The 23,897-nt window shown below is 43.1% G+C and overlaps 1 protein-coding gene across 3 annotated transcripts; it reads left to right on the top strand.

Annotated features, from left to right (window-relative positions):
* Positions 1-1,141: 1,141 nt before the first annotated feature.
* On the top strand, positions 1,142-23,004 carry LOC115171615 (nucleus accumbens-associated protein 1). Of its 3 annotated transcripts, none has more exons than XM_029728589.1 (8): positions 1,142-1,307; positions 6,578-6,730; positions 7,096-7,353; positions 9,185-9,806; positions 9,886-10,056; positions 18,207-18,312; positions 18,637-18,734; positions 18,902-23,004. In XM_029728589.1, exons 2-8 carry the CDS (start codon positions 6,605-6,607, stop codon positions 19,192-19,194), a joined length of 1,674 nt encoding a protein of 557 aa, XP_029584449.1. In that variant the 5' UTR covers positions 1,142-1,307; positions 6,578-6,604; the 3' UTR covers positions 19,195-23,004. The 3 variants fall into 3 exon arrangements, with proteins under 3 accessions (XP_029584449.1, XP_029584450.1, XP_029584451.1); XM_029728590.1 differs by lacking the exon at positions 1,142-1,307 and adding an exon at positions 1,745-2,457; XM_029728591.1 differs by lacking the exon at positions 1,142-1,307 and adding an exon at positions 1,745-2,012.
* Positions 23,005-23,897: the final 893 nt, after the last annotated feature.

Below are 23,897 nucleotides of genomic sequence, written 5' to 3' on the forward strand. Positions count from 1 at the left end.
TTTTAACACTAAATTGTATTATGTATTCTGAAATATAACGATTGAAGTTACTTGAACATTATTTGTTGTACTGAACATAAACATGTAGGGTCCCTTCTACTGAATTATTTACCTTCATTACTATTCTTTTCTTTCTTCAAACATGCATACAACATTGTGTAAAAGTATCCTAAACTCAACAACAAAAAACATAACTTGCAAAAACGTAATAATTCTATATCAGCACAACACAGATAAATCAAGTGTTTTTTACTAAAATATGTCGTGTCTGACTACTACTTTCTTATTTTAAGTAAAGACATTTATACATTTTTTCGACAGTATTCTTATTTTGACTCCTACGCATCTGGAATAGACACTATTCAGTAGTTAGGACCTTAAAAGAGGGCAGACGACCTCTTATCATTTAAGTAAAGATGCTAAACAAAATAGAATCAATTAAGATTCATTTATTTCATAAATGTTCGATTGACTTTAAAATATTAAATAATCATTAACGTTACATTAGCCGAACACAAATAAATACAGTTTTTTACTCAGTAACTTAATATTTGTTAACAGTACTCAAAAACATGAAATTATATGAAATCTTATTGACATGATTTAGTACCACTTTTATGATTTGAGTTCTACTGACGGTTGGAGATGTTTGAGTAGCCACTACTCATTTTCATGAATGAGTTAGCCAGTGACTTTTTAAAGTGTAGGTAGCCTGAATATGATTGACTGCCAAAAATATATATTCCCCATGAAATAGCCTACATAGGCTATAAAGCAGGTCCAACTCAGCCATGCAATGGTAGAACACAGGGCTCCATCTCTCTCTAAGCAAAATATGTTTTCATTTGATTCCCCGTTATTTGCAGGCATGATTATTTATTCTTTGCACGCACTGGGTTCACCTAAATGAATGTAGTCTAGACACACGCGCAAGCACACACACACACAGCTTACTTTCCCATCTCCATCTCACACACAGCACAGAGAGAAGGGAGAGAGGCGGTTTCTGCACGCCGCTGTGCCAATGCGCAAACACATCACGCCGTGGGATAGGTCTCCCCAAATTGAGGCTGCGCTTGAGACGATCATGCGATTGAATGATGAGCGCGTCATGCTTGTCTTTCTGTTCTGCGCGATCGGTAACTCGGCGCTCCGCAATCCCCTGGGACACTGTTCCGCCCTCGATAGCTCTGCGATCGGCGTCTCGCCATTGCTCACAACGAATGGCTGTCTGTAGCAAGAGAGTGCGGGGAGAGGGCTATCGAATCCTCCATTGAAACGCTTTGCATCAGTTTCCCAGCTAGGGGGTGAGTATCTGCTAGAGAATTAGGATGTCTGTTGGGGTCGTACGATGACGCCGGGGCTAGACTGGTGTCCCTAGTTGGCACAGCGGTTTGGGGCAGATATCAGATGGGTTCGGAATGTTGCGTGGGGGTAAACTATTGTTTTGGGAAAGGTGTGCGATGGGGGATGGGTTGGTAAGAGGATGGCACCATCACAAACTTTAAACACCTCACCGGCTTGCGGCTTCCGAGCCCCACATGCCTTTGTGGCTACTTTCTCCTAGACATAAGATCAAACACTTTTTACAGTACACGATCAAATATTTTTATGTACCGTCAATTGTAAGAATGTACGTGAGCTAAACTATTAAATAATTGTAAGTTTCAGACAAATATTTTGGCCATCTATCACATTGGTGAGAAGTGGTTAAATAGATGTCTTGTCTACCGACTTGGAACCCCCCTGTTCTGTGCCGCACTGGTTCCGTCTGGCTCGCCCTCAGCTGCTGCGTGTCCTGAGATGACCTGTTGATGTCGGTAAAATGGAGTATAGCAGTGGGAGTCATTTCCCCATCCCAAAAATATTTAAATAAATACGATTTGGAATCGATAGCTGACACCCTGGGACAACTGTCAACCTCATCGATACAGTTTGTGACAATCGGTTGTTTTTAATTCGTGGTTAATCGCGGAAGCAGCGGATACTGTGCGGTTGTCTGAGTGCATGAGGTGAATGGTGCGCTGGGGCGAACCCAAAATATTTTAGCAGTGCTATGTTAGCTTGCTAGTTTAGCTAGCTTAGCTAGTCCTGACAGGCACCCGATTCACAGGCCTGCGGATGGGATGCGTATATTGCAATGAAAGACGGGACTAAAAGCGAAAGATGTGAACCTTTTCAAACTGATTAAAGTTCGTTATTATATCCGTATACGTTTTTGACAGCTGGCAAACGCCGTGGCGCTCCTGGATCGCGTGTTGCTGCATTCACTGCCCTTCTCTGTCGCCCCCCGGCCCGTGCCAGTGGAGCACTCCGAGCGGGCAGACTGGCACACGGCGCGGCGGTCACCTCGGTACACAGACAGCTATCGCCGCGGTTTGATCTTGCATCCTGGTCAAAACGCAACTCACGGGAGATACAATTTGTAGCTAGTAACAGCTAGCTATCACTTAAGAGGTTTGCTTTGAACTGTTTAATTTAATTGGTATTTAATGAATGTGGTTCGGGAACAGTTTTCGATGTGATCAATTTAAGCATGCTACTCTAATTCATTGAAACGATGAACAATGTATTTCAATGATGGTCAGTAGCCCTTCAAGAAAAAAAGTAAACATTGAATTGATAGTTGCATTGTGTGTAGGCAACATTTATAGCAGGTAAGCTATATCCTTACAGTAGACATGGGGTTTGAAACCAGGAAATGCCTATAAAATAGTTGTGCCAGCACCTTATTTTTTTTACCCTTATTTGACCAGGTAAATTTACTGAACACATTCCAATTTAAAGCAACGACCTGGATATTGTTAAAGGGGAGAGGATGGGGATGAATGTGCCAATTGAAAGCTGGTGATGATTAGGACCAATTTGTAAATGTATCCAGGACACCGTGGGTTAACATAACACCCATACTCTTACAATAAGTGCCATGGGATCTTCAGTGACCACAGAGAGTCAGGACACCTGCTTAATGTCACACTACACAGGGCAATGTCCCCAATCACTGCCCTGGGGCATTGGGATCTCCTTCGACCATCCAGGGACTGACCAGGACCTTGCTTAGCCTCAGAGGCAATCCAACAGTGGGATGCAGGGTGGTATGCTGCTGGCCACCACCCATGCAACCCTCTCTAATAATCTGTAAGACAATCTAAATGAATTTAGCAGATGGTATTTTCACAGACTATAGTCTAGGAGTGTGGATTAACTGGAAAATATTTTTACTTTTTAGAAGATCACAAATATGTTGGTCCTTGGTCCATCACAACATCACATAAGCTGTGGCTGCATTTTAAATGCTGGCAAAACATTCTTGAGGCTCCTGTGAAAAGACTGGCTCTTATGTTGACACTGTGTGACCTAGTTTTGTGACTGACTCCACTGCCCGGTATGAGATGTGAGGATGTGGGTTACCTGAACTTCTCCTCCTCTGCCCTCTAACCTGGCTGCTGTGCCTGACATGACCCCTTTGCTGGGCACAGCCCTTGTTCAGGCCCCTCTCCTACCCTCCTTGGTCGCTCTCTCAGTGCAAACACACCCAGGCTTTATTCTATTCTGTGTGTGTGTCCTGCCAAACTGTAAACAGGCAGTATTGTTTAGTGTGTGTGTGTGAATGTGTGTGTGTTTGTTTGTGTTGGTGTGTGTGAGTGCGCATCTGTGTTTTTGCGAGAGGGCATGAGAGAGAGGGATGGAGACAAATACAGTGTTTCTTTTACCAGTGTAGCTGGCTGGATCCCAAAACAAGGCTTATATGTTGGGCTGCTTACTTCACCTTTAATATGTTAGTCAGACTTCTTGTGAATCTTGTGTTTCACTAGGTGAGAAGATTCTAACTGTCTGTCTGTTAATGCTGCCACATAGTATCCACCTCGTCAATGGCAGCTTTTGTGTGTGTGTGTGTGTGTGTGTGTGTGTGTGTAGTCTATAAGCGGGTGACTGCGGGTGACTGTGGGTGACTGCGTGTGTAGGTGCATAGATGCATGCTAGAACATGCATGTGTAATGGATGCAATAATAGCCTATAGCATCAGTTAGCGAATCAGATGCTTTTATGAAAAGTGACTAGTTGACAGTGACACATTCAGTATGGGTGGCCCGCTGCCCGTGCAGGAATCAAACCCCCAACAATGCTGGTGTAGCCAGCACCATGCAGTGGAACCGCTATATGTGACAGTGCTTACAAGCTGATAGCTAAAACGTTGATGTGAAGGTACTGCTTCTCTGTTGTCTGTGCTGTTTATGGTTGTTATGGGGTCAGCTGAAGTGGATGTCTGTGCTGTTTATGGTTGTTATGGGGTCAGCTGAGGTGGATGTCTGTGCTGTTTATGGTTGTTATGGGGTCAGCTGAGGTGGATGTCTGTGCTGTTTATGGTTGTTATGGGGTTAGCTGAGGTGGATGTCTGTGCTGTTTATGGTTGTTATGGGGTCAGCTGAGGTGGATGTCTGTGCTGTTTATGGTTGTTATGGGGTCAGCTGAGGTGGATGTCTGTACTGGTTGTTATGGGGTTAGCTGAGGTGGATGTCTGTGCTGTTTATGGTTGTTATGGGGTCAGCTGAGGTGGATGTCTGTGCTGTTTATGGTTGTTATGGGGTCAGCTGAGGTGGATGTCTGTGCTGTTTATGGTTGTTATGGGGTTAGCTGAGGTGGATGTCTGTGCTGTTTATGGTTGTTATGGGGTCAGCTGAGGTGGATGTCTGTGCTGTTTATGGTTGTTATGGGGTCAGCTGAGGTGGATGTCTGTACTGGTTGTTATGGGGTTAGCTGAGGTGGATGTCTGTGCTGTTTATGGTTGTTATGGGGTCAGCTGAGGTGGATGTCTGTGCTGTTTATGGTTGTTATGGGGTCAGCTGAGGTGGATGTCTGTGCTGAGCTTCAGAGATAGTGGGAGGGGAGAGGAGGCGCTTACACTGAACCTTTTAAGGGTGCATCTTAATAGTCCAGAGTGGCTCACTGTCTTTGTCTCCTCCTCTTCATCCACACACGCCATTCTATATGATGTTGTCAAGAGGAATGACAGACCTTTCATTTCTGTGGACTTTTGAGCATAGGCCTATCAAATATTAGAGGGCTGCAGGTTTAGGTTGTTGTATGTTTGAGAGAATAGGTTATGGGCAATTCAAACAAACCCACATTGTAGTACTGTAGCAGTAGGACATTTACACAGATGTAAACACACATTTTACAATCAAATAACATCTCTGAATTGGTTTTAGGCCTATATAAATAGCAGATAGAAGTGATATGCTTTCACTTTTCAGAATAAGACGTGTGTAGGCTTTTTAAAATAGTATTTTAAGGGTCTCCTTTCTGCTCAAAACGCACTGTAAAATGGTTTACTTTGTCTGAATGACAAATGAAAGCGTTAGGTTCACTTCAGTTGCTTCCAAATGGGTATCATCACTAAACATGTTTCGTCCATTGGAGGGTGCTGTCCGCTAGTGTTAAGGTCAGAGTTGAGCTGATAGGATTTCCTCTCTCTATGATGGGTGCTATGGTTGGGCTTTATTTTACAGCCCTCTATTTACCTGGTGTACTTAGAAATGAGATGGTAATAATAGTTAAATTACTTGATAATTAGACCCTCCTCCTTAGTGGTTTCTCATTGATTGATTGTAACATGCACCACTAGTACCATGTTACTTGCTATAGTGAACAAAAATATGACCTCAACAATTTCAAAGATTTTACTGAGTTACAGTTTATATAAGGAAATCAGTCAATTGAAATAAATAAATTAGGCCCTAATCTATGGATTTCACATGACTGGGCAGGGGTACAACCATGGGTGGGCCTTGGAGGGCATTGGCCCACCCACTGGGGAGCCAGGCCCAATCAGTTTTTCCCCACAAAATGGCTTTATTACACACAGAAATACTCAGTTTCATCAGCTGTCCCAGTGGCTGGTCTCAGACAATCCTGCAGGTAAAGAAGCCAGATGTGGAGGTCCTGGGCTGGCGTGGTTACACGTGGTTGCAAGGCTGGTTGGACGTACTGCTAAATTCTCTGAAACGACGTTGGAGACCACTTATGGTAGAGAAATGAACGTTCAATTATCTGGCAACAGCTCTGGTGGACATTCCTGCATTCAACATGCCAATTGCCCACTCCCTCCAAACTTGAGACATCTGTGGCATTGTGTTGTGTGACAAAACTGCACATTTTAAATGGCCTTTTATTGTCCCCAGCACAAGGTGCAACTGTGTAATGGTCATGCTGTTTAATCAGCTTCTTGATATGCCACACCTGTCAATGTGAATGGATTATCTTGGCAAAGGAGAAATGCTCACTAAAAGAGACATACAAAAATTATGCACATTTGAGAGAAATAAGTATGGAACATTCCTGGGATTTTTTTATTTCAGCTCATGAAACATGGGACCAACACTTTACATGTTACATTTATATTTTTGTTCAGTGTAGTTACCAATGGTGTTGGAATCCATGATATAGGTTAAGTACAGGGCATTACTGTTTGTTGCTTCATTAGGTTGGGGACAAACGGGTCAGCCTCATGCAGAAGATTGGTAACTGATTTAATTGGCTCTTTTAAAATATGTTGCTGATATCTCTCTCCCTCCAGACCCTGTGGTGGTGTGCGTAGCGCACCATGGCCCAGACCCTTCAGATGGCGATTCCTAACTTTGGCAACAACGTCTTGGAGTGTCTGAACGAGCAGCGTCTTCAGGGGCTCTACTGCGATGTCTCCGTGGTCGTCAAGGGACACGCCTTCAAGGTGGGATATTACTGTGTGAATTGCGTAGATTGTGTACTATAATGTACATTTGTTCTGATGTGCAAGACCAATTATTTATCTATCAGTCTATCCCGGCGGTAACGGCTTGATTTTTATGAGTTTATTATCCTGTTACCCTTCATGACTTGCCATTATTGGTCAACATTTTTTGATGTTAGAAAAAGAACAGAGAAAATCTAATCACTGAATCAAAGCCGCCCTCAATTATCAGAATCATGACATTTTGCACCTCCCAAAAGATCAACCACACAGTTTTAAAATAAATGTATCATTCAAACAAAAGAAACATTCCTTATTTAACTCATAACTCTATAGTATCTTCTTACTCCTCTCTCCTTCTCCAGGCTCACCGTGCCGTGCTTGCGGCCAGCAGCTCTTACTTCCGGGACCTGTTCAGCACTGGGGGAGGCAGCGGCTCCAAGACCCCCACAGTGGTGGAGCTCCCCCCGGCCGTCCAGCCCCAGAGCTTCCAGCAGATCCTGGCCTTCTGCTACACAGGCCGCCTCAGCATGACAGTGGGAGACCAGTTCCTCCTCATGTACACCGCAGGCTTCCTGCAGATCCAGCAGATCATGGAGAAGGGCACAGAGTTCTTCCTCAAGGTAATACATGGGTTTTATATAGCCTTTTTAACAACCCAAGCATGCTTAAAGGAAAACTCCACCCCAAAACAATATTTTGGTATTTGTTTCATTAGTCTATTGTTGATATAGTCCCAAAATGTTTTGCATGTCAGGAATCAAGTTTTCAAGATATATATCTTTCAAAATACAGAAATACAGACTTTATGATGCATTTTGCATCATGTGATACCAGCTGCAAAACATTTGACCAAAATATTGTTTTTGGGTGGAGTTTTCTTTTAAGGTTGAGGTGGATAGGAGGCCTCCTTCAAAGGGGAGGCTTGTCCTGCATCACAGAGGTTGTGTCGTTATGCTGTGCTCTTTATTCAGAGGTCTTAGAATGATACACACATACATACCAGGGTTTCTGTTGGCCTGTAATAGCTTGCTTTTGTCCGTATATAAAAAAAATGCAGATAAATAACATGTCGGCCAACTGCTAGGGAGAAGAGAAAATCCCATTGCGAAATAATGCTTTTTAGCCTATTTATTGATGGAAATACCGGTCAATGGAAATACATTTGACTGGTCATGCTTATCGATCTATTGGGCAATCTGCATAATTTAGTGGAAGTAAATTGGTACGTGTGTACAATATATTTGTATGCACCGTATCTTAAAATACGAGGTCAAATTATTACGTCGGAGCTCTGGAAAGAGGCCTGATTTCCTGAGTTGGAATTCCGAGTTGGATGATTGTTCACAACTTTTTTTTACCCAGTCAGAGCTTGTTTTTTCCCCAGTTGTCTTGAGCGCACTGAAGTCAGAAGTCAGAGATTTCCCAGTTGCTTTGAACGCAGCATAAAACGGCAACAGAAGGCAGGCTTCATCAGTGCGTTGCCCACCACTTTGCAATGAGCTGGAGGCAGTATGCATTTTGAAAACATATACTTCATTGTTTGAAACCTGAAAGTTTTAATACATATTGAGGCATGTCTTACGTTGCTTCAAAGTAGCCTGTTAGATCTCCTCTCGTTCTAAATTTATAATGGATATTTTCATCTTTTACATGAAACCGCTCGCATGTGTAGTGCCCTTTTAACAATGGTGTTTTCCTGCTAATTGCATAATGGAAAGGACATTCGTGCAGAGCCTACTGCCTTGTGCACATTGCTGCGCTCATAATGTGAAGAAATAATAGTTTATCGACATTTTAAGCTAAACGTTCTGATCTGTTGCATAAGACTCATTGCGTTTTAACATTTTTTTTTAATGTAGCTTGGGCCTACTGATGAATTTGGGCTCTATCGGCACACAACTGGCCCAGAGTCTGTTTGGAATAGGCTATTTATTCTCAACAAGCTGACCAATAGAATAGGTAGCCTAAACTTTTCTACTATAGTAGGTTGACATAGGCTAGTGATTTTGCTGTTGGTTACTCATCTTGTTGTCTGAAGAAAAGTAAATGTGTTTGAAGTGCACATCAGAAGGACCGCACGTCGTTGCATCCTCGACTTTCTGTTGATATGAATGACCATATTCTAAATGTGATGGCTGTCAATCTGAGCAACGTGGGTGGACTCCCTAATCACGCTATGCACCAAATGCATATGTGTCTGGTAAATTTCTCAAATGTCCGGTAAATTAAAATGTTTCTGGTAAAATGTCTGGCACCACATGTTCAGAAACCCTTATACATTTGAACATGTTTATCAGAACTGTACCAGGCGTTTCCAGAGCGACAGTACACTCAACTGAGATGTGTAAACAACCACTTATCACAATCATTGCAAGTATTTGCATATACAGTGTATTTATATTTCCATAATAAACTATTGATAAATGTATTCTCTCCATATTCCTCCTCCAGGTTTCCTCGCCCAGCTGTGACTCCCAGGACCTGCAGGCCGAGGAGGCTCCGCCCTCCGAACCCCAGAGCCCCGTCACTCAAACCGTTGCCGTGGGGACTGGCAGTCGCCCCGCCTCCTGCCTTACCCCCCTCCCCCTTGTGTCGCGGGTGAAGACAGAGCAGCAGGGCAACCAATCAGAAGCCTCGCCCTACTCGGTGGTGTGCACCCCTGTGGCCAAGCGCTTGTGGGAGGGCGGCAGCAGCCGAGACGGGGGTGGAGGGGGCTCATGCGGAGGCGGGTCCAGGAAGGCCGCCCGCTTTTCCCAGGAGTCCGTGCGAGGGAGTGCCATCCAGAGCTCGGGGACGCTGACACTGGCCATAGGGATGGGCGCCAGCGGGGCGGGGATAGGATCAGGGGTCGGGGGTCACGGCAGCGGGTCCAACGGGAGTGTGGTCTCAATGGGCAACGTGGCATCGGAGGGCGCCAGCCCGGGCACGATGAGCGCCTACACCAGTGACTCTCCTATCAGTTACCATGACGAGGAGGAAGAGGAGGAGGTGACGGAGGAGCAGACGGAGGAGCAGTACAGGCAGATCTGTAACATGTACACCATGTACAGCATGCTCAACGTGGGCGCCGCAGGTACCTCGCTCTCTTGTGTGTGTGTGTATGTAAAGGTCAGACCAGACAGCTCTAACACCTGTCTTTCTCCCTCTGGTAGCTGGTGAGCGTGTGGAGGCCCTGCCAGACCACTCAGAGACCCGGGGTCGTATGCGCGGTCGCCAGGACCTGTCGTCTCTCCCCGCTGAGCTCATCACACAGATAGGCAACCGCTGCCACCCCAAACTATATGAGGAGGGGGACCCCGCAGAGAAACTAGAGCTTGTCTCAGGTCAGTGTGTGTGTGTTCTTACGTGTGTGTTAAACAAGTATTTTTAATCCTTGAGACATAGATTGTGTGTGCCATTCAGAGCGTGAATGGGCAAGACAAAATATTTAACCACTCTGGGGTATGTGAGACGCTAGCGTCCCACTCGACAACAGCCAGTGAAATTGCAGGGCGCCAAATTGAAAACAACAAAAATCTCATAATTAAAATTCCTCAAACATACAAGTATTATACACATTTTTTACATTTACATTTTAGTCATTTAGCAGACGCTCTTATCCAGAGCGACTTACAGTAGTGAATGCATACATTTCATTAAAAAAAATTCTCCGTACTGGTCCCCCGTGGGAATCGAACCCACAACCCTGGCGTTGCAAACACCACGCTCTACCAACTGAGCCACACGGGACACCATTTTAAAGATAAACTTCTTGTTAATCCAGCCACAGTGTCTTGATTTCAAAAAGGCTTTACGGCGAAAGCATAGCATATGATTATGTTAGGTCAGCGCCTAGTCACAAAAAAACATACAGACATTTTCCAGCCAAAGTGAGGAGTCACAAAAAGCAGAAATAGAGAATAAATTAATCACTAACCTTTGATCTTCATCAGATGGCACTCATAGGACTTCACGTTACACAATGCATGTATGTTTTGTTCGATGAAGTTCATATTTATATCCAAAAATCTCAGTTTACATTGGCGCGTTATGTTTTGCCTCTAAAAAACATCCGGTGATTTTGCAGAGAGCACATCAATTTACAAAAATACTCATCATAAACTTTGATGAAAGATACAAGTATTACACATAGGATCATAGATACACTTCTCCTTAATGCAACCGCTGTATCAGATTTCAAAAAAGATTTACGGTGAAAGCACACCATGCGATAATCTGAGTACAACGCTCAGCCACCAAAACAAGCCATACAGATACCCGCCATGTTGTGGGGTCAACAAAAGTCAGAAATGGCATGATAAATATTCACTTACCTTTGATGATCTTCATCGGAATACACTCCCAGGAATCCCAGTTCCACAATAAATGTTTGTTTTGTTTCGATAAAGTCCATATTTATGTCCAAATACCTATTTTTTGGTTCGCGCGTTCAGTTCACTATTCCAAATGCAAAAGGCGCATGCACTAAGTCCAGACGAAAAGTAAAAAAAGTTGCATTACAGTTTGTAGAAACATGTCAAACGATGTATAGAATCAATCTTTAGGATGTTTTTATCATAAATCTTCAATAATATTCCAACCGGACAATTCCTTTGTCTTTAGAAATCAAAAGGACCTCAGCTCGCTCTCGTGACTGAGCTCATGGCATTTTTCCAGACACCTGGTTGAAACAACTCTTATTCTCTCCCCATTCACAGTAGAAGCAACGTTCTAACGACTGTTGACATCTAGTGGAAGCCTTAGGAAGTGCAATATGACACAACAGACACAGCCTTCCCTGTAGCTCAGTTGGTAGAGCATGGTGTTTGCAACGCCAGGGTTGTGGTTTCGATTCCCACGGGGGGCCAGCACAGATTTTTTTTTTTAGGAAATGTATGAAATGTATACATTCACTACTGTAAGTCGCTCTGGATAAGAGTGTCTGCTAAATGACTCAAATGTAAATGTAAATTGGATAGGCAATCACTTGAAAAACTACAAACCTCAGATTTCCCACTTCCTGGTTAGGTTTTTGCCTGCCATATGAGTTCTGTTATACTCAGACATCATTCAAACAGTTTTAGAAACTTCAGAGTGTTTTCTATCCAAATCTACTAATAATATGCATATCCTAGCTTCTAGGCCTGAGTAGCAGGCAGTTTACTTTGGGCACGCTTTTCATCCGGACGTGAAAATACTGCCCCCTACCCCAAAGATGTTAAGTGTCTTTGAACAGGGTATGGTAGTAGGTGCCAGGCGCACCGGTTTGGGTCAAGAACTGCAACGCTGCTTGCTTTTTCATGCTCAACAGTTTCCCGTGTCTATCGAGAATGGTCCACCACCCAAAGGACATCCACCCAACCTGACTCAACTGTGGGAAGCATTGGAGTCAACATGGGCCACCATACCTGTGGAACACTTTTGACACCTTGTAGAGTCCATGCCCCAATGAAGTGAGGCTGTTCTGAGGGCAGAAGGGGGGTTGCAACTCCATATTAGGAAGGTGTTCTTAATGTTTGGTACTCTTTAGTGTATACTATACACACACTGTATAGTCTACTGTAGTAGTTGTCCTTAATGACTAGTGGCCTGGTTCTACACTACACTGAGAGTGGTCCTTACATGACTAGTGAAATGGGACGTGGCCTGGTTCTACACTACACTGAGAGTGGTCCTTACATGACTAGTGAAATGGGACGTGGCCTGGTTCTGCACTACACTGAGAGTGGTCCTTACATGACTAGTGAAATGGGACGGTGCCTGGTTCTACACTACACTGAGAGTGGTCCTTACATGACTAGTGAAATGGGACGGTGCCTGGTTCTACACTACACTGAGAGTGGTCCTTACATGACTAGTGAAATGGGACGGTGCCTGGTTCTGCACTACACTGAGAGTGGTCCTTACATGACTAGTGAAATGGGACGTGGCCTGGTTCTACACTACACTGAGAGTGGTCCTTACATGACTAGTGAAATGGGACGTGGCCTGGTTCTACACTACACTGAGAGTGGTCCTTACATGACTAGTGAAATGGGACGGTGCCTGGTTCTACACTACACTGAGAGTGGTCCTTACTGTGAGATGACTGTATGTAAGAGATGAGGCATGTGTCAGTGTGGTTAATATTAGCCAAGTCAAGGCCTCTCTGGGAGCATGGCTATGTTATGTTCCACTGCCACCTTGTCCAGGAGTGTACTGTCAGTCTACAGTTGTGGCCAAAAGTTTTGAGAATGACACAAATATTAATTTCCACACAGTTTGCTGCTTCAGTGTCTTTAGATATTTTTGTCAGATGTTACTATGGAATACTGAAGTATAATTATAAGCATTTCATAAGTGTCAAAGGCTTTTATTGACAATTACATGAAGTTGATGCAAAGAGTCAATATTTCGGAGTCAATCCGCCCTGGCATGCTGTCAATTTACTTCTGGGCCACATCCTGACTGATGGCAGCCCATTCTTGCATAATCAATGCTTGGAGTTTGTAAGAATTTGTGGGTTTTTGTTTGTCCACCCGCCTCTTGAGGATTGACCACAAGTACTCAATGAGATTAAGGTCTTGGGAGTTTCCTGGCCATGGACCCAAAATATCGATGTTTTGTTCCCCGAGCCACTTAGTTATCACTTTTGCCAAGGTGCTCCATCATGCTGAAAAGGCATTGTTCGTCACCAAACTGTTCCTGGATGGTTGGGAGAAGTTGCTCTCGGAAGATGTGTTGGTACCATTCTTTATTCTTGGCTGTGTTCTTAGGCAAAATTGTGAGTGAGCCCACTCCCTTGGCTGAGAAGCAACCCCACATATGAATGGTCTCAGGATGCTTTACTGTTGGCATGACACAGGACTGATGGTAGCACTCACCTTGTCTTTTCCGGATGCCCCAAACAATCGGAAAGGGGATTCATCAGAGAAAATGACTTTACCCCAGTCCTCAGCAGTCCAATCCCTGTACCTTTTGCAGAATATCAGTCGGTCCCTGATGTTTTTCCTGGAGAGAAATGGCTTCTTTGCTGCCCTTCTTGACACCAGGCCATCCTCCAAAAGTCTTTACCTCACTGTGCGTGCAGATTAGAGGTCGACCGATTATGATTTTTCAACGCCGATGCCGATTATTGGAGGACCCAAAAAAGCCACTACCGATTAATCGGCTGCTTTTATTTATTTATTCTTTTTATTTTTTGTAATAATGACAATTACAACAATACTGAATGAACACTTATTTTAACTTAATATAATACAACAATAAAATCAATTTAGCCTCAAATAAATAATGAAACATGTTCAATTTGGTTTAAATAATGCAAAAACAAAGTGTTGGAGAAGAAAGTAAAAGTGCAATATGTGCCATGTAAGAAAGCTAACGTTTAAGTTCCTTGCTCAGAACATGAGAACATATGAAAGCTGGTGGTTCCTTTTAACATGAGTCTTCATTATTCCCAGGTAAGAAGTTTTAGGTTGTAGTTATTATAGGAATTATAGGACTATTTCTCTCTATACGATTTGTATTTCATATACCTTTGACTATTGGATGTTCTTATAGGCACTTTAGTATTGCCAGTGTAACAGTATAGCTTCCGTCCCTCTCCTCGCTCCTACCTGGGCTCGAACCAGGAACACATCGACAACAGCCACCCTCGAAGCAGCGTTACCCATGCAGAGCAAGGGGAACAACTACTCCAAGTCTCGGAGCGAGTGATGTTTGAAATGCTATTAGCGCGCACCCGGCTAACTAGCTAGCCATTTCACATCGGTTACACCAGCCTAATCTTGGGAGTTGACAGGCTTGAAGTCATAAACAGCGCAATGCATTGCGAAGGGCTGCTGGCAAACGCACAAAAGTGCTGTTTGAATGAACGCTTACGAGCCTGCTGCTGCCTACCATCGCTCAGTCAGACTGCTCTATCAAATCATAGACTTAATTATAACATAATAACACACAGAAATACGAGCCTTAGGTCATTAATATGGTCGAATCCGGAAACTAACATCTCAAAAACAAAACGTTTTTCCTGTCAGTGAAATACGGAACCGTTCCGTATTTTATCTAACGGGTGGCATCCCTAAGTCTAAATATTCCTGTTACATTGCACAACCTTCAATGTTATGTCATAATTACGTAAAATTCTGGCAAATTAGTTCGCAATGAGCCAGGCGGCCCAAACTGTTGCATATACCCTGACTCTGTGTGCAATGAACGCAAAATGACACAATTTCACCTGGTTAATATTGCCTGCTAACCTGGATTTCTTTTAGCTAAATATGCAGGTTTAAAAATATATACTTGTGTATTGATTTTAAGAAAGGCATTGATGTTTATGGTTAGGTACAATTGTGCAACAATTGTGCTTTTTACACAAATGCGCTTTTGTTAAATCATCCCCCGTTTGGTGAAGTCGGCTGTCTTTGTTAGGAAGAAATAGTCTTCACAGTTCGCAACGAGCCAGGCGGCCCAAACTGCTGCATATACCCTGACTCTGTTTGCAAGAGAAGTGACACATTTTACTTAGTTAAAAGAAATTCATGTTAGCAGGCATTATTAACTAAATATGTAGGTTTAAAAATATATACTTGTGTATTGATTTTAAGAAAGGCATTGATGTTTATGGTTGGAGCAACGTGTACCTAAGCGATTGTATGCAACGCAGGACAGGCTAGATAAACTAGTAATATCATCAACCATGTGTAGTTAACTAGTGATTATGATTGATTGATAGTTTTTTATAAGATAAGTTTAATACTAGCTAGCAACTTACCTTGGCTTCTTACTGCATTCGCGTAACAGGCAGACTCCTCATGGAGTGCAATGTAAAGCAGGTGGTTAGAGCTTTGGACTAGTTAACCGTAAGGTTGCAAGATTGAATCCCTGAGCTGACAAGGTAAAAATCTGTCGTTCTGCCCCTGAACAAGGCAGTTAACCCACTGTTCCTAGGCCGTCATTGAAAATAAGAATGTGTTCTTAACCTGATATGGATAGGGGGCAGTATTTTCACGGCCGAATGAAAAAACGTACCCGATTTAAACTGGTTACTACTCTTGCCCAGAAACGAGAATATGCATATTATTAGTAGATTTGGATAGAAAACACTCTAAAGTTTCTAAAACTGTTTGAATGGTGTCTGTGAGTATAACAGAACTCATATGGCAGGCAAAAACCTGAGAAAAAGTCAACCAGGAAGTGTAGGATCTGAGAAATGTAGTTCTTTCTTGCCCCTTTCGAAACTACAGTATCTGTGCTGTTACGTTGCACTTTCTAAGGCTTCCATTGGCTGTCTAAAGCCTTCAGAAAGTGGATTGAGCCTTCTCCTGTCTCTGGGCAGAGTATAGGAGCAGAGTTACTGAGTGGTCTGCCTGAGGACAAAGAGATTGGATATGCGCGTTCCCGCGAGCACGCTGTTTTTTATTTTTCTCCTTGAATGAATACACTATTGTCCGGTTGGAATATTATCACAATTGTACGTTAAAAATACCATAAAAATTGATTTTAAACAGCGTTTGACATGCTTCTAAGTACGGTAATGGAACATTTTGACTTTTTGTGTCTCGAATTGCGCTCGCTTTACCCTTTGGATAGTGACCTGAACACACAAACAAAACAGAGGTATTTGGACATAACTATGGATTATTTCGAACAAAAACAACATTTCTTGTGGAAGTAGCAGTCCTGGGAGTGCATTCTGACAAAGATCAGCAAAGGTAATACAATATTTCTAATACTAATTCTGAGTTTAGGTTGCCCCGAACTTGGCGGGTGTCTGTATAGCTTGCTGTGATGGCGAGCTATGTACTCAGAATATTGAAAAATGTGCTTTCTCCGTAAAGCTATTTTAAAATCTGACACAGCGGTTGCATAAAGGAGTACTGTATCTATAATTCTTTAAAAAATGGTTGTGTATTTTGTCAATGTTTATGATGAGTATTTTTGTAAATTCACCGGTAGTTTGCGATGGGAATACATTTTCTGAACATCACGCGCCAATGTAAAAAGCTGTTTTTGGATATAAATATGAACTTGATTGAGCAAAACATACATGTATTGTATAACATAATGTCCTAGGAGTGTCATCTGATGAAGATCATCAAAGGTTAGTGCTTCATTTAGCTGTGTTTTGGGTTTTATTGACATATATGCTTGCTTGGAAAATGGCTGTGTGGTTATTTTGGTCTATGTACTCTCCTAACATAATCTAATGTTTTTCTTTCGCTGTAAAGCCTTTTTGAAATCGGACAATGTGGTTAGATTAACGAGTCTTATCTTTAAAATGGTGTAAAATAGTTGATTGTTTGCGAAAATTGAATTGTGGTATTTTAGGTGGTTTTGTATTTCGCGCCATGCGATCCCGTTGGCTAGGGGTCCCGCTGGCGGAATGGGGTTCCGCTAGCGGAACACCTAGATGCAAGAAGTTAACTGACTTGCCTAGTTAAATAAAGGTCAACAACAACAAAAAATCTGTGTCCAAAAATACCGATTTCCGATTGTTATGAAAACTTGAAATCGGCCCTAATTAATCGGCCATTTCGATTAATCGGTCGACCTCTAGTGCAGATGCACTCACACCTGCCTGCTGCCATTCCTGAGCAAGCGCTGTACTGGTGGTGCCCCGATCCCGCAGCTGAATCAACTTCAGGAGACGGTCCTGGCGCTTGCTGGACTTTCTTGGGCGCCCCGAAGCCTTCTTCACAACAATTGAACCACTCTCCTTGAAGTTCTTGATGATCCGATAAATGGTTGATTTAGGTGCAATCTTACTGGCAGCAATATCCTTGCCTGTGAAGCCCTTTTTGTGCAAAGTAATGATGACGGCACGTGTTTTCTTGCAAGTAACCATGGTTGAATGAGGAAGAAAAATGATTCCAAGCCCCACCCTCCTTTTGAAGCTTCCAGTCTGTTATTAGAAATCAATCAGCATGACAGAGTGATCTCCAGCCTTGTCCTCGTCAACACTCACACCTGTGTTAACGAGAGAATCACTGGCATGATGTCAGCTGGTCCTTTTGTGGCGGGGCTGAAATGCAGTGGAAATGTTTTTGGGGGATTCAGTTCATTTTCATGGCAAAGAGGGACTTTGCAATTCATCTGATCACTCTTCATAACATTCTGAGGTATATGCAAATTGCCATCATACAAACTGAGGCAGCAGACTTTGTGAAAATTTATGTTTGTGTCATTCTGAACTTTTGGCCACGACTGTACATGTGGACTACAGTCAAGTATTCCCATTTGTTTGGCCTGCTGCTTGTTTGTTTATTATGCAGAGTCAGTCCCAGGATGTGTGCGTTTGGGTCTATGTTTCAGTGTGTGTTTTAGTGTGTTCTTTGATGTTGTGTGTGTAAACAGGACGTATCTGTGTGTGTTTTACGGATGGTGTGTGGGGGGTATATACAGGTTTGTGTGTGTAGAAACTCAATAGGAGTAGGTTCTGGAGTAGTCCATGGTAACACTGTTCTGTGTGTTTGTTTTTGTTGTTGATTCTCACTAATGTGTGTGTCTGCAGGTACGTGTGTGTTCATATCTCGAGCCCAGCTGATGAACTGTCATGTCAGTGCAGGGACCAGACACAAGGTGTTGCTCAGGAGGCTGCTGGCTGCCTTCTTCGACAGGTTAGTGTGTGTCTCTCTCACACATCTGACGTGTCTGTGTATGTTTATACGTCTGACGTTTGTGTGTGTGTGTGTGTGTGCCTGTGTGCCTGCCAGCCACTGTGTGTGTTTATACATCTGATGTGTGTGCATGCTTGCCTCTCTGTGTGTGTGTGTTTATACGTCTGACGTTTGTGTGTGTGCGTTTATACGTCTGACGTATCGTGTGTGTGCCTGCATGCCACTGTCTGTTTAATACGTCTGACGTGTGTGTGTGTGTGTGTGTTAACAGTTGATGGATGTCTGTATGTTTATAAAGGTATCATTATACTCTCTCCCTGTCAGGAATACTCTGGCTAACAGCTGTGGAACAGGAATCCGCTCCTCCACTAATGACCCCAGCCGCAAGCCCCTGGACAACAGAGTGTTGCACGCAGTCAAATGTGAGTGTTTCACTTAAACACAAGTGCCTTTTTGTTAGTACAAATGGGCGGCTGATTTATGATTAGGCTCATCAATCCTAATTCTCTGGTCTTTTCCTCTTTTCTCTCTGTATTCCCCTCCCTCCCTTCCTTCCTCTCCTCCCTCTCTCCTTCCCCCCCTCCATCAGTCTACAGCCAGAACTTTGCCACGAGCTTCAAGGAGAGTGAGATGAACGCCATCGCGGCGGACATGTGCACCAACGCCCGCCGCGTTGTCCGCAAGAGCTGGATCCCCAAGCTGAAGCTGCTCATGGCCGAGGGCGACGCGTACTCTGCCTTCCTCCCTGATGCCAAGATGGAGGCCGACGCCCTCGGAGCGGAGCCAGGCTATGAACCCAACTCCCTGGAGGGCGCCGAGACAGGCGGCTCGTCCGGCGAGTCGCTGCAGGGGGTGGGCAGCGACGGAGGCACTTTGTTTTAGATGGGGAGGTGGAGTACAGAAGTGTTTAGAAGACGATGATGATGATGATGATGAATACCTATATTTCCCTGTACTCCCCTCTTTCTTCTCCTCTGGTGGTGTGGCCCATCCCCCTGACCCTTTGGCCTTTTGATCCTCCACCTCCGACATGTGACTCTGAAACGTTGCTAGGGGAAACAGGGGTTGTTACCAGGATGTTAACCAGGAAGTTATGCTTTAATTTTGAAAGCGAGAGTCCAAGCAATCGTAACTTCCAATATGGTTTCTGCTGTATGTTAGTATGGGAGTAGAGAAAGGGTGATGGGTTTGTGGGGATGCAGTATTTTATTATTATTTTAGGTTTTTTAACCAAATTCCTGCCTCCATATCAAAACACATTCCCCTGGTTTTGAATGTAGATGTCAGCAGCATTGCACAATGTTAGTCTGAACGATTGTATCCCAACCTCTTGAGGAAAAACAAACCGACAGAAAGATAACTACTCTATGGATATGAGAGAGACTGTAGTTTCTCTCTAGAATGAGAGAAAAGGGGGAGGGAGGGAGCGATAGAAAGACCCCTACTCCACCTGTCCTCCAACCCCACACCCTTCTGTGACCAGAACAAAATGATTATGTCCTCAGTTTTAATGTACTGTCTCTCTTCTTGTAGCTTTTATGATCACAGCTGGTTTCTCTGTTTGTAACATGCGATGGATCCAGAGATGAGGACTACAGGTTGTACCATAATTGTAAAGAAATCCAAGGAGAACAAAGAAAAACGGTCATATTTTTTTGAATATGTATTTATACAACCGTGGGTGTGTACAGAGAGAAAGAGAGGGATTGGTTTTAAATCTCTGTTGTTTTATTGTATTTTGAACAGCTGTTTTTGCAAAGAAAGTCCTGCTCCGAAAAAATAAGATTTAAAAGCAAATAAATAAAAGTGCTATTTTTGCATAAAAATATGGTATTGATCAAGTGGTCAGAAAAGTCTTAAAGTAGGGCCTTTTGAGTTTTTTGTTTTGACGAACTATTGAACTGAAAAATATCTGTTTTTAAGACAGAACTGGGCGCTTTCTACCTGCGGCAATCCAATATAGCTAATCTTATTCTTGTCCTTTTTCTCTATGGAAATTGTCAAGGAAGCCTACCTATGTGGCTGTTGACAACGATGACTGACTATGTTATGCTTGCTAGCGAGCTAGCGACGTTACTATGCTAGCTAAACTGCTTACTCAAATCACAGCTAAATGTAAAAATGCACAGCTTGAATCAACTGGTTGACTGCTGCAACTATCGTGCTAGCTAGCTAACCCCTCCTCTGGTGGTTAGCGACGTGCTCCGAAGCAGACTACTGACATTATTATACATCATGAGGTGGTGATTCAATGACCCGAAAACATTTGGAATAATGGAATGTGCCTTTTTTAATCGACATGGTTATGCAGGGGTGGGTCCTGCTTATGTTGATGTTGGGAAGGAGGAAGTAGAACGGGGTTTAAAGGGTGGTAGGTCGTTCAGCTTGAGACCGAGTTGTAACACACACGTGTCCCAAAGAGAGATGGGGTGAGGCCAGGGGGACTGGCATTCCGGTGGAGTGTGTTGGTGTGTTTTAAACAGTCTCCTATATGTGCGAGAGCAAGCATTTGTGTTCATTCCTTGAATGTGACTGAAAAGCATATTTGTTCCTGTGCGATTGATGTGTGTGAGTGAGTGTGCTTTTACGTGTGTGTGTCCACCTCGTAGTGTTTTGGATTGCTTTAAGACTCCCTCTGCTTGGACACTTGTCTTTGTGAACGATGACCTACACCATCTTCCATACACCTTTGCAATCCAATAGATGAGACACCTTCAGATAGAAAAGTGATGTATAGAGCGGACACAATTCACTTTTATCCATACGGCAGAGATGCAGGTCCACTCTATGCATGACATTTCTGTCCTGATTGCTTTTTAACTCTCTCTCACGCTTGGTAAATCCAAAATGGACAATGGTGGATATGTTAAAGGAGAGGTGAAGCACCTTTTTATATGGGATGAACCCATGTTTCTTGCACCTTTTGATAAAGGGTTTTGATGGGTCGTGTGGGTTGTTGTTCAAATACTTTTAAGAGGCATCCTTCCTCCCTTTCCTTGATGTAAGCACTTCAGGGAAGGAACTAAAGGAAGGGTGCATTTAGATAGTATTGGAACATAGCCTGCGTCTCAGATCTGTGGATGTGGGATGCACTGGGATGACTCCTGTTGTAAAGATTGGGACCGTTGAGCTGACTTTCTTTCTACGCTCGTCTAGCGATTTCCTATGTAGGGTGATTGTGTAAAAGTGTGGAAGCGATGAAAGAGGACCGTTTTTTATATATTTTTTTGTTAATTTTTACTTGGTCTTGCGTGTTGTCGAGACGTCATGGAGACTGGTGTGTGTGTGTGTGTGTGTGTGTGTGTGTGTGTGTGTGTGTGAGCTCCCAGCATGCATTTGGCCTACAGGTCAGAGAAGGAGGATGATGGTTGCTTGGTCTTAAATTACTGGCCTAATGTGCTACTGAGTTGGTGTGACTGAAGGGAGGGAGGAGAGGTCATGTTTAGGGAGAGAGGTGTCATGGCTGCAGACTCTGTGTCCATCAGAATGTTGTACAGAAAAAAATATTAATTTTAAAAACGTTTTTTCTCTTTTTTCTTGTATTGCTTATGCTTTCTTTTTTCTTTAAAGAAACGTGTACTGTAAAGACCTTAAAGAAATGCTACTAATTGAAGGTGGTGAACGATTTACCAACTTCTTGCTGAAGAAAAAACTGAAAAGGAAAGAAAGATAATTGTACGACAGTTAGACAGAGCACCGATAGCTAGACAGAGCACCAATAGCTAGACAGAGAACTGTATATTTTTTTCATTGTTTGTGATGAGGATTCCATGAGAGGTTCTTCCGGGGGGCAGACTAGGGCACTGTACTGTCTTTTGGGGGGGAATTAATTTTGGGGAGGTGGGTGGGTAGTAGTGGGTGTGTGGAGCTATAGAGGTCTGAATTAAACTTTGCACCTGTTATTGAACCTGTACACCAGGGTCTGATTTCACCCTGCTGAACAGATCCCATGATATAATGGACACTGTCAGATCCACTCTTGTTCACCACCTGCTGTTCACATGTGGTACTGCAGACCAGTGTACTGCTGGGAGCCACCACCAGATGACAGTATTTCCCCCACAGACCAGTCAATGACTGAGTTGGTTACTAAGTGATCAAAGTTCAGTTTTGCTTGTTTTGGAAAGGATTACTTCTCTCAGCTCTGAAGCACAAGACTAAAGGAACAGAAAGGAATGTTTGTTTGTGTGAGACAGGACAGTTCAAGCTGATTCATCCTCCATCCCTACAGGTCCCTCCTCCCCCAACACACACACCTCAAGAGGATGGACAAACAAAGGCAGTGTCCAGTGTGGTATATAGGCTTGGCGAAGGACCTTTTTTCACATATACATATATAAATATGAATATATGTATAGATGTATACTGTATATTATACATAGAGGCACTAAAGAAGTTGGATTGTTAGTCGTGCACTCTCAGCATGAGGTATATACCCACAAACCGCTTATTGAAACCAGTGCAGTAGCATCCCCAATGTCTCTGCCCCTGCTCCTTGCCCTCTGTGACCCTGTAGCGCCAGTGCTCATTCTGTTCTCATTGTTTTCCAAGTGCCAATAACTTTGTGAAACTCCTTAACTGTGACCCAATATTATTCAAGGTAATTGCACATTAACTACTGTAAAGAAAAATCATTAAGGTAAATGTCAACATGGATTAAAAAAAATATCTTAATAAAAGGTTTGTAACAAATGATTTGTGGCCTTGCTCCTTTTTTTCTGAATATGTGTAGCACTGACAAGATTGACTTGTAAATTATAGGTTTGCTACCTGCTGTAATTAGACATTAACAAAGGTCTGTTCACTCTGTTGTGGGGATTTTGGCAATAATGAAGATGGGCAATTTAAAGTGAGAGCACCAAATGGAATGTGGGCAAGGGAGTGCATAGTAAGTGAATCAAATCACAGCTCATGAAACGAATGCTTCTTGGTTCCATTTGGACCTTGACTTAGAAATGATGCATACAAGTTATATTGGACAGGGACAAATTGAACCAAAGAGTCCAGATGGAGGATAGGACAGGAAATACTAGAGGTGTGATTTGGGATTGATGGAATACAAAAAAAAGTCTCTAAATTACAATAACAATCTGAACCTGTCTTTCTGTATTAATAGAACAAGGTGTAGGTCTGTCATTGTCATGGATGAACATATATGAAACTGCACCATTGTATTTCACGTGTTTGGTTTACCTTTCATGTAATATAAAGTATTAGGTCTTGAAGAAACCATGTAAAAGTCATGCAAAAAAAAAATATTTCACCTTTATTTAACCAGGTAGGCCAGTTGAGAACAAGTTGTGAAATGAATGAAAGCTTGCTGAGGGAGAAAGTTTTCTTTGCCAATCCAGAGACAGTTGACTGATAGTTTGATTAGCACTGAGCATAGCTTGCTTGCTCCTTTCATCAATGTCAGATTTCCAGCGGCATCCTTGCTGCCAGATGTGCATCCCAAAATAGATGAGTTGAGTTGACCCCAAACACGCCACCACTGGATTAAGCGCGCTCCCGATGCCCGTATTTGGGCTCAGGGAAGCAGAGCGCACAGTCTTGACAACACCATATAAGGAGATGTGTTCTGACGC

Source organism: Salmo trutta, chromosome 32 (assembly GCF_901001165.1).
Source record: "Salmo trutta chromosome 32, fSalTru1.1, whole genome shotgun sequence".
NCBI lineage: Eukaryota > Metazoa > Chordata > Actinopteri > Salmoniformes > Salmonidae > Salmo > Salmo trutta.